General features: G+C 32.6%; 1 protein-coding gene across 1 annotated transcript in view; it reads left to right on the top strand.

Moving 5' to 3' along the window:
• Positions 1-6,756: 6,756 nt before the first annotated feature.
• The window catches only part of LOC111632038 (collagen alpha-1(I) chain-like), a 126,150-nt gene continuing 120,324 nt past the window's right edge, over positions 6,757-12,582 (top strand). The window contains exon 1 of the mRNA XM_023376394.1: positions 6,757-7,029. Within this exon, the coding sequence (XP_023232162.1) occupies positions 6,942-7,029 (88 nt within the window). The 5' untranslated portion in view covers positions 6,757-6,941. The remainder of the gene's footprint in view (positions 7,030-12,582) is intronic.

Below are 12,582 nucleotides of genomic sequence, written 5' to 3'. Positions count from 1 at the left end.
AAAAAAATAAGTTTACGAATCGGTAATAGCTTATTGTGACATTCATCTAAAATGGTTTTCCTAAATCGTACCAGTACGTTTTAAGAACATGCCTCGAGTACGAAATAGGCGCAAGAGTCGAACAAACTTTACATTAGTCGCCAAAAAATTTGACAACAGATACGCATGTTTCATCACTTCAGATGAAATCACAAAAATACGCACTAATACATCACAGATAGTTAAAAAACTTACACACGATCCTATTTGAAGAAATTTCTTACGAAATGTGCAAAAATATTACAGAAAAAGTTGAAAAAACTTTGCTTTTCAATATTTTTGTCGGGAGCAGAGTAACAGCGTGTTGTCTGTCAGATGGTAATATGACCGATTGTTATTTACTTTTTTTGCTACTAGAGACACTAATAGCTATTACCGGAGTCGAGATATAAGCGAAGTACGAATTAGGCAAGTTTACCCTAGTTATATGTCGCTGTAACGTGCGGTAAATATAACATAAAATACGTCGTATGCAAATTATATAATAAAAATATAAAATCACTTACAGAAAATTATAATTCAAATTTATTTTCAAGGTAACGACTTATTTATTTGCTTATTTCTAACACGACTATAAACGAAACTACAAATGTACAGTATTTTCAGAAAATATATACAATAAGAAGTATTTTGACTATGACTATTTAAGTTACATATAGTCGTTTGGGGTAAGATGAGCATCCTGTAATATCTGAAAAGTGACAATTCTTCTCGGTGACACGTGATATTGAACGTAAAGCCACTTGTATGCGTTTTTGCTTACAGTAAGTAATTCGCATACGTCTAAAAAAATAAGTAAATTTTTGGCTATTGATGTGCTTTTCAGTTTACAGTATGTCTACATTTTCTAAATCACGAAGCCTGTGTTCGTGTATGTTTTGCTTGAAGCTCAGCTTGTTGGAATCATTTGAGCTGATTCTTATTCTAAGGTGACCACATTTTCCTAAATAATAACCACGTTTTGTACCAGTCAATATTTGGTGCCCTGTTTTTTAAAGTAAATTTCTTTGTTTCCTTGCAAGAACATATCACCGGAGGAGGGAATATAGAAAAATCTCCCCCAAATAAAAATATTGTTGNTCGTGTATGTTTTGCTTGAAGCTCAGCTTGTTGGAATCATTTGAGCTGATTCTTATTCTAAGGTGACCACGTTTTGTACCAGTCAATATTTGGTGCAAGATGTACGCAAAAAGTTAAGGGAAGATGCAACGAGTAACAAGTCCTGATAAGAATTAGCACTTGTTAACAGTATGTTTTTTCTTTTACGCAGTGAATTGAAAAGTGTTTGTATTATATTGTGTGCTATACTAATACTATGTATTTTATAACGTTGCAAAAATGCTTCACGAATACAAATGGAAAACCAACAAAGGAAGTTGGAAGCATTATCATAATTGAGCAAATGTGTGAAGGAAAGAGAAATAATAATTGTAGGAGACTAGCAAACAGTATGGGATGCTTGATGGGTAAATTGCTACAAATATGAGGATCGTGCACATTAAGCAAGGTTCCGGAAAATTTCATTTAGTTCATATGTTTTCATTTCATGTAAAACATGTGCATGGTGCAGTAAAAAAATCGTTTTGAGTACATGTAAGTATTTTGTTTATATGCTTATAAAATATAAAACTACGCACGCGTATAAAAGTAACTATGCGCAAATATACGATGACGCAGTATTTACGCATTGAAAAGGTGCACGAATATTCACATCCTTTAGTAAAATATTTAATCAAAAATTAAAAAAGTTTAGATATCACTTATTTATGATAAAAACATTTTTATAGTTTGGTGAGAAACACCAAAATCAAGAAAAGAAATTAAATAAACATGTTAAAAATCTTCAGGCCTGCTTTTAATGTACAAGACGCTTTAATTAATTTGCATTTTTTATTTGCACTCTAACAAAAATTATTTTCTAACTAAAAATCACAATGAAATTTATTTAAATATTTCTTTTGTTATATTTAATGTATACTGTAAATATTTTACTAGGACATCACTCAGTTTTGTCGTATTGCGATAGAATTGAGTCGGAGCCAGAAAGAAGCGCACTTGTTAGGCACAGAAGAGGCGACCCTTGTACAGTATCTGACGGTCCTGGACAGGCAAACTTTGCATTTGCCGCCACAAAAAAGGCTATCCTTCTATCTAAGTTATGTAGGAGAAGGTCCTCTAGTACCGGACAGCGCCTAGTATCGGACAAGCGTTGTTTCTAAAATTTGCTACAAGTGGCAGAACCTGTGAAGAGACTAGAATGTTGGGTGAATAAAGTTCAGATTCCGTCATATTTAGTAAATCAACAGGCTATCCTTCTATCTAAGTTATGTAGGAGAAGGTCCTCTAGTACCGGACAGCGCCTAGTATCGGACAAGCGTTGTTTCTAAAATTTGCTACAAGTGGCAGAACCTGTGAAGAGACTAGAATGTTGGGTGAATAAAGTTCAGATTCCGTCATATTTAGTAAATCAACAGGCTATCCTTCTATCTAAGTTATGTAGGAGAAGGTCCTCTAGTACCGGACAGCGCCTAGTATCGGACAAGCGTTGTTTCTAAAATTTGCTACAAGTGGCAGAACCTGTGAAGAGACTAGAATGTTGGGTGAATAAAGTTCAGATTCCGTCATATTTAGTAAATCAACAGGCTATCCTTCTATCTAAGTTATGTAGGAGAAGGTCCTCTAGTACCGGACAGCGCCTAGTATCGGACAAGCGTTGTTTCTAAAATTTGCTACAAGTGGCAGAACCTGTGAAGAGACTAGAATGTTGGGTGAATAAAGTTCAGATTCCGTCATATTTAGTAAATCAACAGTGTTGTCAATACGTGGCAGAAAATTTGGTGTTTTAAATAATTTTTTGAGTAAACGAAGATAACTTCTGGTTATCATAGCTTACCTGAAAATGAGAATAAGTGTTTTTTGTTTTGTTTATTGTTGTAAACAACATTTATTGTTCTTTAACTTGTAGGTCGGAAATCTCCTTAAGCTTACTAATACTGTACGTATCTGGTAACCGATGTTTTGTTCCATGATGTTGCGGGTTGTATCGGACAAAAATGTTGTGGTTTGTATGGGACAGAGGTGTTACGGGTTGTATCGGAAACAGTTTAAGGTTGATAAGAATTATACTCTCACGAAATGTGTTTGTTTTACGGGACAATATGGATAAAGTACGGCAGAAGAAATGAGAGAAAGAAGAAAAAGAAAGAATCTACGCAGCTAAGAGAAAACTGCTGGGGGAAAATTCTCTAAATAAAAAGCGACAAAGAAAGAAACAGTAAATAAGCCTAAGGCTATGTACACATTAGGCGTTTTGCGTTGCGTTAAACGCGCGTTAGCTCGGCGTTCGACGAGCGTTTAGTGGAGCGTTAGCAGTGGCTCAGTTTGGAAATGGACGTGAAAGTAATTGCTTGCGTGTGCCTCCTCCATCGTCGCTATTAAAGACGATTGAAGAGGCAAAGAGAATTTTGGGTGCACCCAATATTACGAGATAGACTGACGCATGGAATGTTTCTGACGTTGTATCCAAAACTAAAATAATATGAACCCAAATTTTTTAATTCTTTTAGAATATCTATAAAATCATTTGACGATGGCTGGTCTCTTTTAGATTTCATCAATAAATAGATCAGTATCGAAATGATCGTTCTCCAATTCGGCCAACGTACGTCCACTCTACCTGAAAGCGCGCGATCGAATGTACTGGCAGCACATATATCTTAAAGCGCCCGTAAAACGCGCGTTTTAACAAAAATCTATCAACGCGCGCTTGGCCAAAAGCGCGCGTTTGAGTATGTATGCCTATGCAGAACTCTTGATTCTTTAAAACGCGCGTTTAAAAACGCCTAATGTGTACACAGCCTAAATCAGTTCAAGAAAAGAGAGAAGACCAAGAGACTCACTGCATCATCTGTGGTGAAACCTTTGAAGAAAACTGGATTCAGTGTAGGATTTGTGAAGGTTGAGCTCACAAAAATTGCGCTGATTTTGAAGGAAACAATCTGTTTTATGACTGTGATGTTTATAATACCAGAAAAAAATAAAGACAGAATGCATTTGTCATTAAAACGAATTGTTAAATTTTCAGACTGATAATTTTTTAATTTTTCTCATTTATACCATTTTATTATCACGTATTAACTTAGTTTTACAATCTGTAATTTGTACTTTTATAAATTTCTCAAAAATAACTCTTCCTACTAATGAAAAGTTGTTTGTGAAACCAAAAGTAATTCTCTTCTTGCAGATTTTTCTCCTGTCCAACACAACTCTCCAGAATTGAACTTGGTAAAATATCTGTAAAAAGTGTAAAAAAGTGATTAATATTTTTATGTTAGAAAAATGAGTTTTAACAGGTGTTTTTATAAGACAATGAAGTTTTGTATGGAATGTAATCTCGACCAAATTGAGCTGTAAATTTTTTTATAATATAGGAAAAGCTAAGGTGTCCGATACTAGATCTTCCCCTATGTGCTACCTAGAGCATTTGACACCAGGGGCAAATTTAAATATACCAAAGATTTACTTTCTGGGTTAGTCTTTATTTAAATACCCAAGACTTACTTTTTGGGTAAGTCTTTCATTAGTCTGTTACAAATTTAAAAATTATAAAATCACTTTTTATTAAAATAATTTTTTATACTCGTGTGTGAGTTTTCTAAGAATTTATTACTTCGCCTATGTAACAATTTTGGACTTTTGGCGCCCCATCATCTTGGCTGTCTGGGCGCGTATCCCCCCTCTATTCCTGACTTTCCACGATCCTGCTTGTACCTGTCGTTCAGGGGAGAGTCGATCCTCGCAGCTGCCAGCCAGATCTTTCTACTGGCCAGTTGCGGAGAAACAAACCTTGCACTTGCCAACACGAAGAGGCGATCAATGAACAAAGTTATCGCCATCGACTACTTTTGTTCTTGTGCATTGTTCGTTTTAGGCGCATATTTTTCGTTAGGCGCACGCAATGCTATTTTTTATTTTTCTCTCCTAAATTCTGTTAGGCGCGCTCAATCGCGTCGGGAAGCACAGACATTATCACTTTAACTTCACTGTATATCGAAAACGAAGTCAAGGATTCTATTTTTTACATTTAAATGGACCTTCGTTGTATTTTTGGATTCCTCACAGCAATTAACCAAAATGGCAAAGTTTTATCAAAATCGATCGATCAAATTTTGAGATCGAACGCAATATTGTAAGCCTTAGAAGGAGCTTCGCCTCAATAAATTAGAATTTAGTAACTTTCTTCTCTCTCTGAGAATAAAATATGTAGCATTATATAGAGATAATGCCTACAGTATATAAAATTAAATAATTTAAAGTTAATACTGTATGGTGCTTTTATGTTAATAAATAAGTAATTTTATTTCCATGTTTTAATAGTTTGATCTTTGCGGAAGGAAGAAAACGATCAGTTATTAATTTAAAAAGCTGACATATAAAAATGGAATGTAACAGGATTCATTTTATAAAAGTTATTGCTAATTCTATTGTTTTGAATTTTTAATGAACTAAAACATTTTTATTAAAAAAAAAAAAGATTTAATGTATATAGCATAAAGTAGATAATATTCGAAATAATACCCAGAATGCATGTAGCCTATATATTTATACTCTATAAGTTATACGAGTGTATATAGCCTATATATAATTTACAATTTTTCTATAATATAAATATATTCGTTCGGAATTTAATGCTAATTTATAAATATATTATAAATAAAATTTAATTTATTTTAATAATATTTTAGATATAACATACAAACATGCCTTTAAATTATTAGGCTGCATTCAATTAAATTTTGTTACTTCCTTATAATTATTTTTCTAAACTTATATTTAATTTTTAACGTCTTAACGGAAAAATACAAGTTAAGTAGTGTGTATTCGTTACAGTGTATTATATTAATTATAATTTTAAAAAAAGTTTAAGTATCGATTAATTGTTTTGCGCATATTTTAATTTGAATTATAACAAAATTGCAGCACATATTTAACATTTATGTAAAATATTCAGTAAATTAAACAATATTATTGTTCATTTCTGGCGAATTAACGCCATAAAAACATAAAATAAATAACTACTCTATGGAAGGACATTGTGCGAATTTCAGTTAGTTCCGGTCTAGTTGTGTTACATCTGCTAAGGTCTTCGCAGTAAAAAAAAAGTTGCGTTATAAAAAGTGTATACATTTCAATGTTAATATGCTTATTAGATCGATAGCAACGATGATACAAAGCATAAAAGTAGAATTTTTTCATACTCTGAAAATTATTTGAATCTTAAAAACTCAAAAAATACTACTTACAAATTCAAAAAAAAAAATACATTAAAAATTTTTTGCTTTTAGTATTTTATAAAAATTCATAAAATAAAGTAAGAATGTAGATTATGGCGATTGATAGCAGACGGATAACTTAATTCACGAATTTAATTCCGCGGTCTGAGACATCTTGAAGTCATTTTCAATGGTTGTTCTCTTCAAGTAACTCTGGTGATACATCTCTCTCCGGGTCACCGCAATACAACTTGTANGGAAAATTAAAAAAAAAAAATACATTAAAAATTTTTGCTTTTAGTATTTTATAAAAATTCATAAAATAAAGTAAGAATGTAGATTATGGCGATTGATAGCAGACGGATAACTTAATTCACGAATTTAATTCCGCGGTCTGAGACATCTTGAAGTCATTTTCAATGGTTGTTCTCTTCAAGTAACTCTGGTGATACATCTCTCTCCGGGTCACCGCAATACAACTTGTATCAGATTACATGCTAAGTTAGCGTGGGATGCACCCTATAAGTTCATAAGTCTGCACTTGCAAGCACCAAACAAATTGTCAACGGGGTGCTATGTGGATCTGTAGGACGTAGTATAAAGGCTGGTAGGTTCCAGCTGTCAATCAAGATGACCCTCTACCCGTCCTGGGTCATTATTTCTATTATTGTGCTTCTCACCTGTCAAGTTTTGGCACAATTTGACTCACAATATGATGGTAAGTAATTGACTTTTTTCAATTCGTTCCGATTTAAAGTGAAATATAATTATTAATTATTCGTAAGTAACTAAATTAATAAAAAATCTATAAATCAAATTTTAAATAATTTAAAAATCTTTTTATCAAGAAAAAAGTTAATAAAATGATAAAAAAACAAAATAAAATACTTCATTAATATAAAACCAGATTGTAAATTTAATCATAACTTGTATAGAATATCCACTTATTAGCTCGTCTTTATTAAAAGCACTTGAAGTTTGAAGAATGCAAAACGGTAAAAATTTCCAAGTGTGCAAGAAATCAGGAAGATGTGGGTGTATTTTCTTTCTTTAAAACGAATAACCTTCCATCTGGGAATGACATCAAACAGAGCTCTAGCATTTTCAGCGAATGCCAGATGTCAGTATTTAAGAGTTCAGATGTTTACCATCATTCAAATATTCTTTTATCAATTATAACCATAATAATCGAAAAATTAAAAATTTTAACCTAAAAAATTTTCATTTTGCTTAAAAAAACCATCCGCATACGACCCGTGTTCTTTTAGTTTTCTTATTTTATTCTCATGAAGCATAGTTATGACTAAATAATAATAAAAAAGAAAACTTAAAATTACAATTAAAAGCATTAAAAGCTAATTAAATCTGATTTTCAATAATCAGGGGAAGATTTACTTTTTATTTACTGTCTGATTATGTTCTTTCTTTTATTTTTTGAAACATTATAGGCCTGCCAGGGATAAAGTAGATAAAAAATAAACAGCAAAATTCGGGTGTGATTTAGATAAAACGATTCAATGACCTCTTTCAAAGCGACTAATAAAGAAATAACAGAAATGAATTCGACATAACTCGGGCCATCCGTTTGCCATCATCAAACTGCCACCCTCGCTATATAATTTTAATGAGAGCTGTTGACACTATTCTTTAGATGAATGTTTCAAGGCCATTTGACCCATAAACTCATTTGTTTTTTTCTCAATCTGTTTCCAAGACAGCTTCGTAGAGGAAGGGTTAAACCATTATAAAATATTTTAACCGCTTTAATAATTAACAATAAACTTATTCACGCCATTAAAATGTTACTATTCGAATAACTTTCAGTGTCATTTCTGATAAAGTATCTGCACCTAGACCTTCACGCAATTGGAAATGAACTTGCATCTGCAGTTGCTGACATCAATCTACTTTAATTCGACTAGTTTATACAGTGTTACAGAAAAGTATTCATTGAGAAAAGCATTTGCTAAACGATGTCATCGAGGTCGTTTGCTTTTTCGCTCAGTCCTTAAGTTAATAAGTTGGAATGTCTGAAAGAAATATATCTTCTGCAGAACAGACCTTGGCCGACATATCGCTTGCTGTTTAAAAATCAAATTTATAGCAATGTGTAGATCAGTTTATAAATGATAAATATTACTTTTAAAATAATCATTCTGAATATCATCAATATCGAATTAATAAAGTAGTTTGCGGGATAATAATTTAATGATCTTTAAAGAAAATCGGTATTTAATAGAATAATTACAAAAAGAAATTAGAATTTATTGCCATGTAATAAGAATCTTAAACCTTCGATTTGCTAATTAAATAGCAATCTGTGCTTAGTTTCAAAAGGAATAAATTGTCAATTCTAAAATTTATATTCGCTATAATAAATTTATAAGCTAATTTAACAAAAATTATAATAAACTCTTATTAAAAGTAACCGAGTGCACATGTAGCTTTAATTAAATATGTACACCGGAATGCTTCGATTTGATTAACAGATTTTAAAATGAGATCATACTTTTAATATTAAGTTTTTAAGTTATGAATCTTTTTATAAGTCATTTAATAACTAAAGTTAAATTGTTAGACTAATTCTTAGATGTAAACAGTAATGTGCACTATTTAATTTTGTTAGCGAAACTAAATATGTAGCTTAGTCTATATCAGTGTTTTTCAACCTTTTTGAATACGCGACCCCTTTACAAGTTAAAAAATTCTGGCGACCCCCCAACGACCATATTAAAAAACTATATCAGTGATTTTAAAAACTACGTATTTAATTCTCTTTCTGTTGAGATTTAAATATCGATCAAAAAACTAATTGTACTGTAAAATAAACAGGCACAGCCCCTCACTGAAATTGTAGTTTTTTTATTGTAGTGTATGACCTACAAACACTTGTCCATTTTTTTACCCGCGACCCCCATGTATGGCTTTGCGACCCACCTGGGGGTCGCGACCCACAGGTTGAAAAACACTAGTCTATATTAACCTATAAATAATGATTCATTAATGGAACTATTTCGGTATACAGAATACGCAATTATCTAAAAGAATCCTAATTTTACACATTAAAAAAATTATTTTATAGAATTCCAGATTATAATTCAAATTGCTTTATATTTTTATTATGATTTACTAAATTCTGACGAGGAAAAAATTTTTTGAAGTTATTCAAATTTCCAACACCTCACTATTTATTGCATTACAGATATTATATTAAATAATTATTTGTGTTCAAATTAAAACGAAGTTAGGAGCGTGGTTCCTCTTTGGCTAGAGATTTAAATATGAGTCAGGCCTCCGTAATATGTATAAAGTTCCACGAAATGTCCTTAGAGTATTGAAGGCTGCATTAATAGACTAATTATCAATTAACCATATTAAATCAATATTTTGTACTTTTTTGAATATTTTTTATGATGTACAAGCAAATAGATAAATACTTTACGGTTTTAGGCATTTGAATATTGTAATTTAATTATATTAATTATATTAGCTATTTAATTTCCCAAAAATAAATAATAATAACTAGGAATTTTTCGGGGATAGTCCGTCCTGATATGTCGGGTCCCGTCCCTCACTCTATTCTTCTGTGGGTCTGGCCAAACTCATAATGGACTTGCTAAAAGGCCATCCTACTGCCCACAAGGAGAGTTTTAAAAAATTATATATTTTTACTCTAATGATACTACGAAAGCGGGATGCCGGATGTTTCGATCCCGCCTCTTATCGTCTAGTCGACCCTGGCACATTGGACTTTTCAGGCCTTAATACTACTTGACCTCCTCACATACAATCCACAATAATAAGAAATAGAATCTTCAAGGACGAAATTTGCTTTGGAGGGGAATCGAACAAGAAGCGACAAACTGCAGCTGTCAAAATAATTTTTATTGATTTCAACTTTGTCCGCACATGCATTAAGAAAGGTCCCGGAAAATTTCAAAGATTGTATCTGTCTTGAACATGGTTCGAATCCAAATGTCGCTATTGTAAGATATTTTTGTTCTGCTATATTAATTGTCGTGTGCTACCTATAGCAAATCACAAGTAGCACATTACGAACAGTCAAAATCAGTCGTAAGCGATAGATTATGAATTTATTATAATTATGAGTAAAAATAGATTATAATGAAGAAAATACCATATAAATAGTATACCCTTTAATTATGCTTTTTTAGAAATTAATTTACTATTACATTACCAAATTTCGTTTAAATTCTATTTCACTAAAATAAAACGAAATGATTCGGAGCGTCGTTTCACAAAAAATCATTATGGCTTGAAAGCCTTAGAATATTGATTTAAACGGGGTGAGAGTCCTTTAAATCGTGACTATTCAAAAAGTAAACACGTTCAAATATATTTTAAGGTGCAGTAAATAGGATAATAATTCTTATTTCTTATTTTGAGATATAACTAAAATTTATTTATTTAGTTTGTAATTTATAAAAAATTAGATGTTTATTTTTCATTTTTGTCTCTCTGCCCTGCGAGCAGTAAGAGGGCCTTATTTTCTATACACATTGTGGATTAGAGGAGACTCACAATGGAAGTGACCGAGTAGTAAGGAACGATTATTTTGGTATGTATTGTTCTAACTACGTGGTTTCGATTTTCTGGAAAAAATTTACTTCAAAATTCAGCTCCTAGAATAAAATTTTGCGCTGTTATCTCTTCAATATGCAAATTACATACATTCTGTATACTCGGAATGTATGTAAGAATGCATTTTGCAACTCCTTTTATACTAAAGGAGTTGCAAAACGCATTCTTTAACAGGTGAAACGTCATAATTAATGTTACCACCCGTCTGGTTTTCACCCGGACAGTTCGGGAATTGACTCACTGTCCGGGTGAACTATTAATTTTGTCCGGGAATTTCGTAGAAATTGTGAAATTACGATGAAACAGTTCTTGCAAATATTTTTACAAATTTACACTATTTTAACAGCGAAAGAACTCACACTGACTGAAACTCATATGTAATTCTGCCCTGTTAGTCTGTTTACGCCGACATGTGGCGCGCAAGCTGTCGAACTTTTCTTTTTATTTATTGCAGGTACTGTACACGTCTCCAATATCCAATAGAGCTAAGTCATCTGTACATGTTCTTTCTTAATTTAGGTTACTTACGATACTCCTACACAAGTCCCTAACTGTAACTGATTTACAACCAGCATGCACGTTATTCTTCGCATTGTAAAATGACATTGCGCATGCGTCAGGAACTTCTGTTCGAACAAACCTGACCTGCCGTCCGGATCAGCGATTTTGAAAAGATGGCAACAGTATCATAATGTTCATTTTACTCGATAATATGTTACTTATCAAACTCTTCTATCAAACTTCAGGAATTTCGGCGCTTAAAAGCTTTACGAAGATGACTTCTAACTATTGAGAATTTTAGAAAATGATTTTGCACTTTGAGGCGACTGGAACTTTTCGCTCTGAAACCAGGACGGGTGGCAAACTTATTGGACGTCTGAAAAAGGAAGACGTAGCTACTGGAATAGCGGAACACGAAATGGAATGTTTTCATGGCAATAATAGTGCACACTAATTAGACATGCCCTACAAGACAGTATGGAAAGTTCTGCGAAAAATCTTGCATTTTCATCCATAGAAGATATCCCTCAGTCAAGAATTGGCTTTTGGTGATAATGATAAGCGGAAAACATTTTGCCATGACATTCCTAGCTTTGATAATGGTCGATGAATAGCCCTGGCAAATTCGGTGAAGCGACGAAACTTATTTGCATGGAGATATAAACACTTATAACTACGATATTTGGTCTGACGAAAATTCAAATTCCATTGCACTCATCAAAGATAAGATGGTTTCATAGCAACTTTTGTCATTGGTCTTTATTTTTTAAAAGATACTCTGCGTCTGGATGACATGTTCTGTTAATGCCAAAGATACGGGGATATGCTCCAAAACTTTTCCACTCCAGCACTGCAGCAGAGAAAATGTCTGAACACCATAACATTTATGCAAGATGGCGCATTCCTATATACCGGCTTAAATTTGCAAGCTTTACTGTAACATTTTTCGCACGAGAGAGTGTTACCATCACTTCCAACTTCCTGTCCGCCACAATCACTAGATCCAAATCTCTGTGACTTTTGGTTATGAGGGTAAAGAACTTCGTTTACTAAAGCAATGATCCCAACTTAATTGTCTTAAAAAACAAAATTTTATAACGTGCGACAACTCCACGCAGTCCAGTTACGTTCCGTCATCAAGTGTATTGTGTAGCGAATGCAATTTTTA

The sequence above is a fragment of the Centruroides sculpturatus genome, unplaced genomic scaffold, assembly GCF_000671375.1.
Source record: "Centruroides sculpturatus isolate CEXI.00-Female unplaced genomic scaffold, Cexi_2.0 scaffold604, whole genome shotgun sequence".
NCBI classification, from domain to species: Eukaryota; Metazoa; Arthropoda; class Arachnida; order Scorpiones; family Buthidae; genus Centruroides; species Centruroides sculpturatus.
Note: the sequence above shows the minus strand (reverse complement) of the source record. Positions and strands in the feature narration are given on the sequence as shown.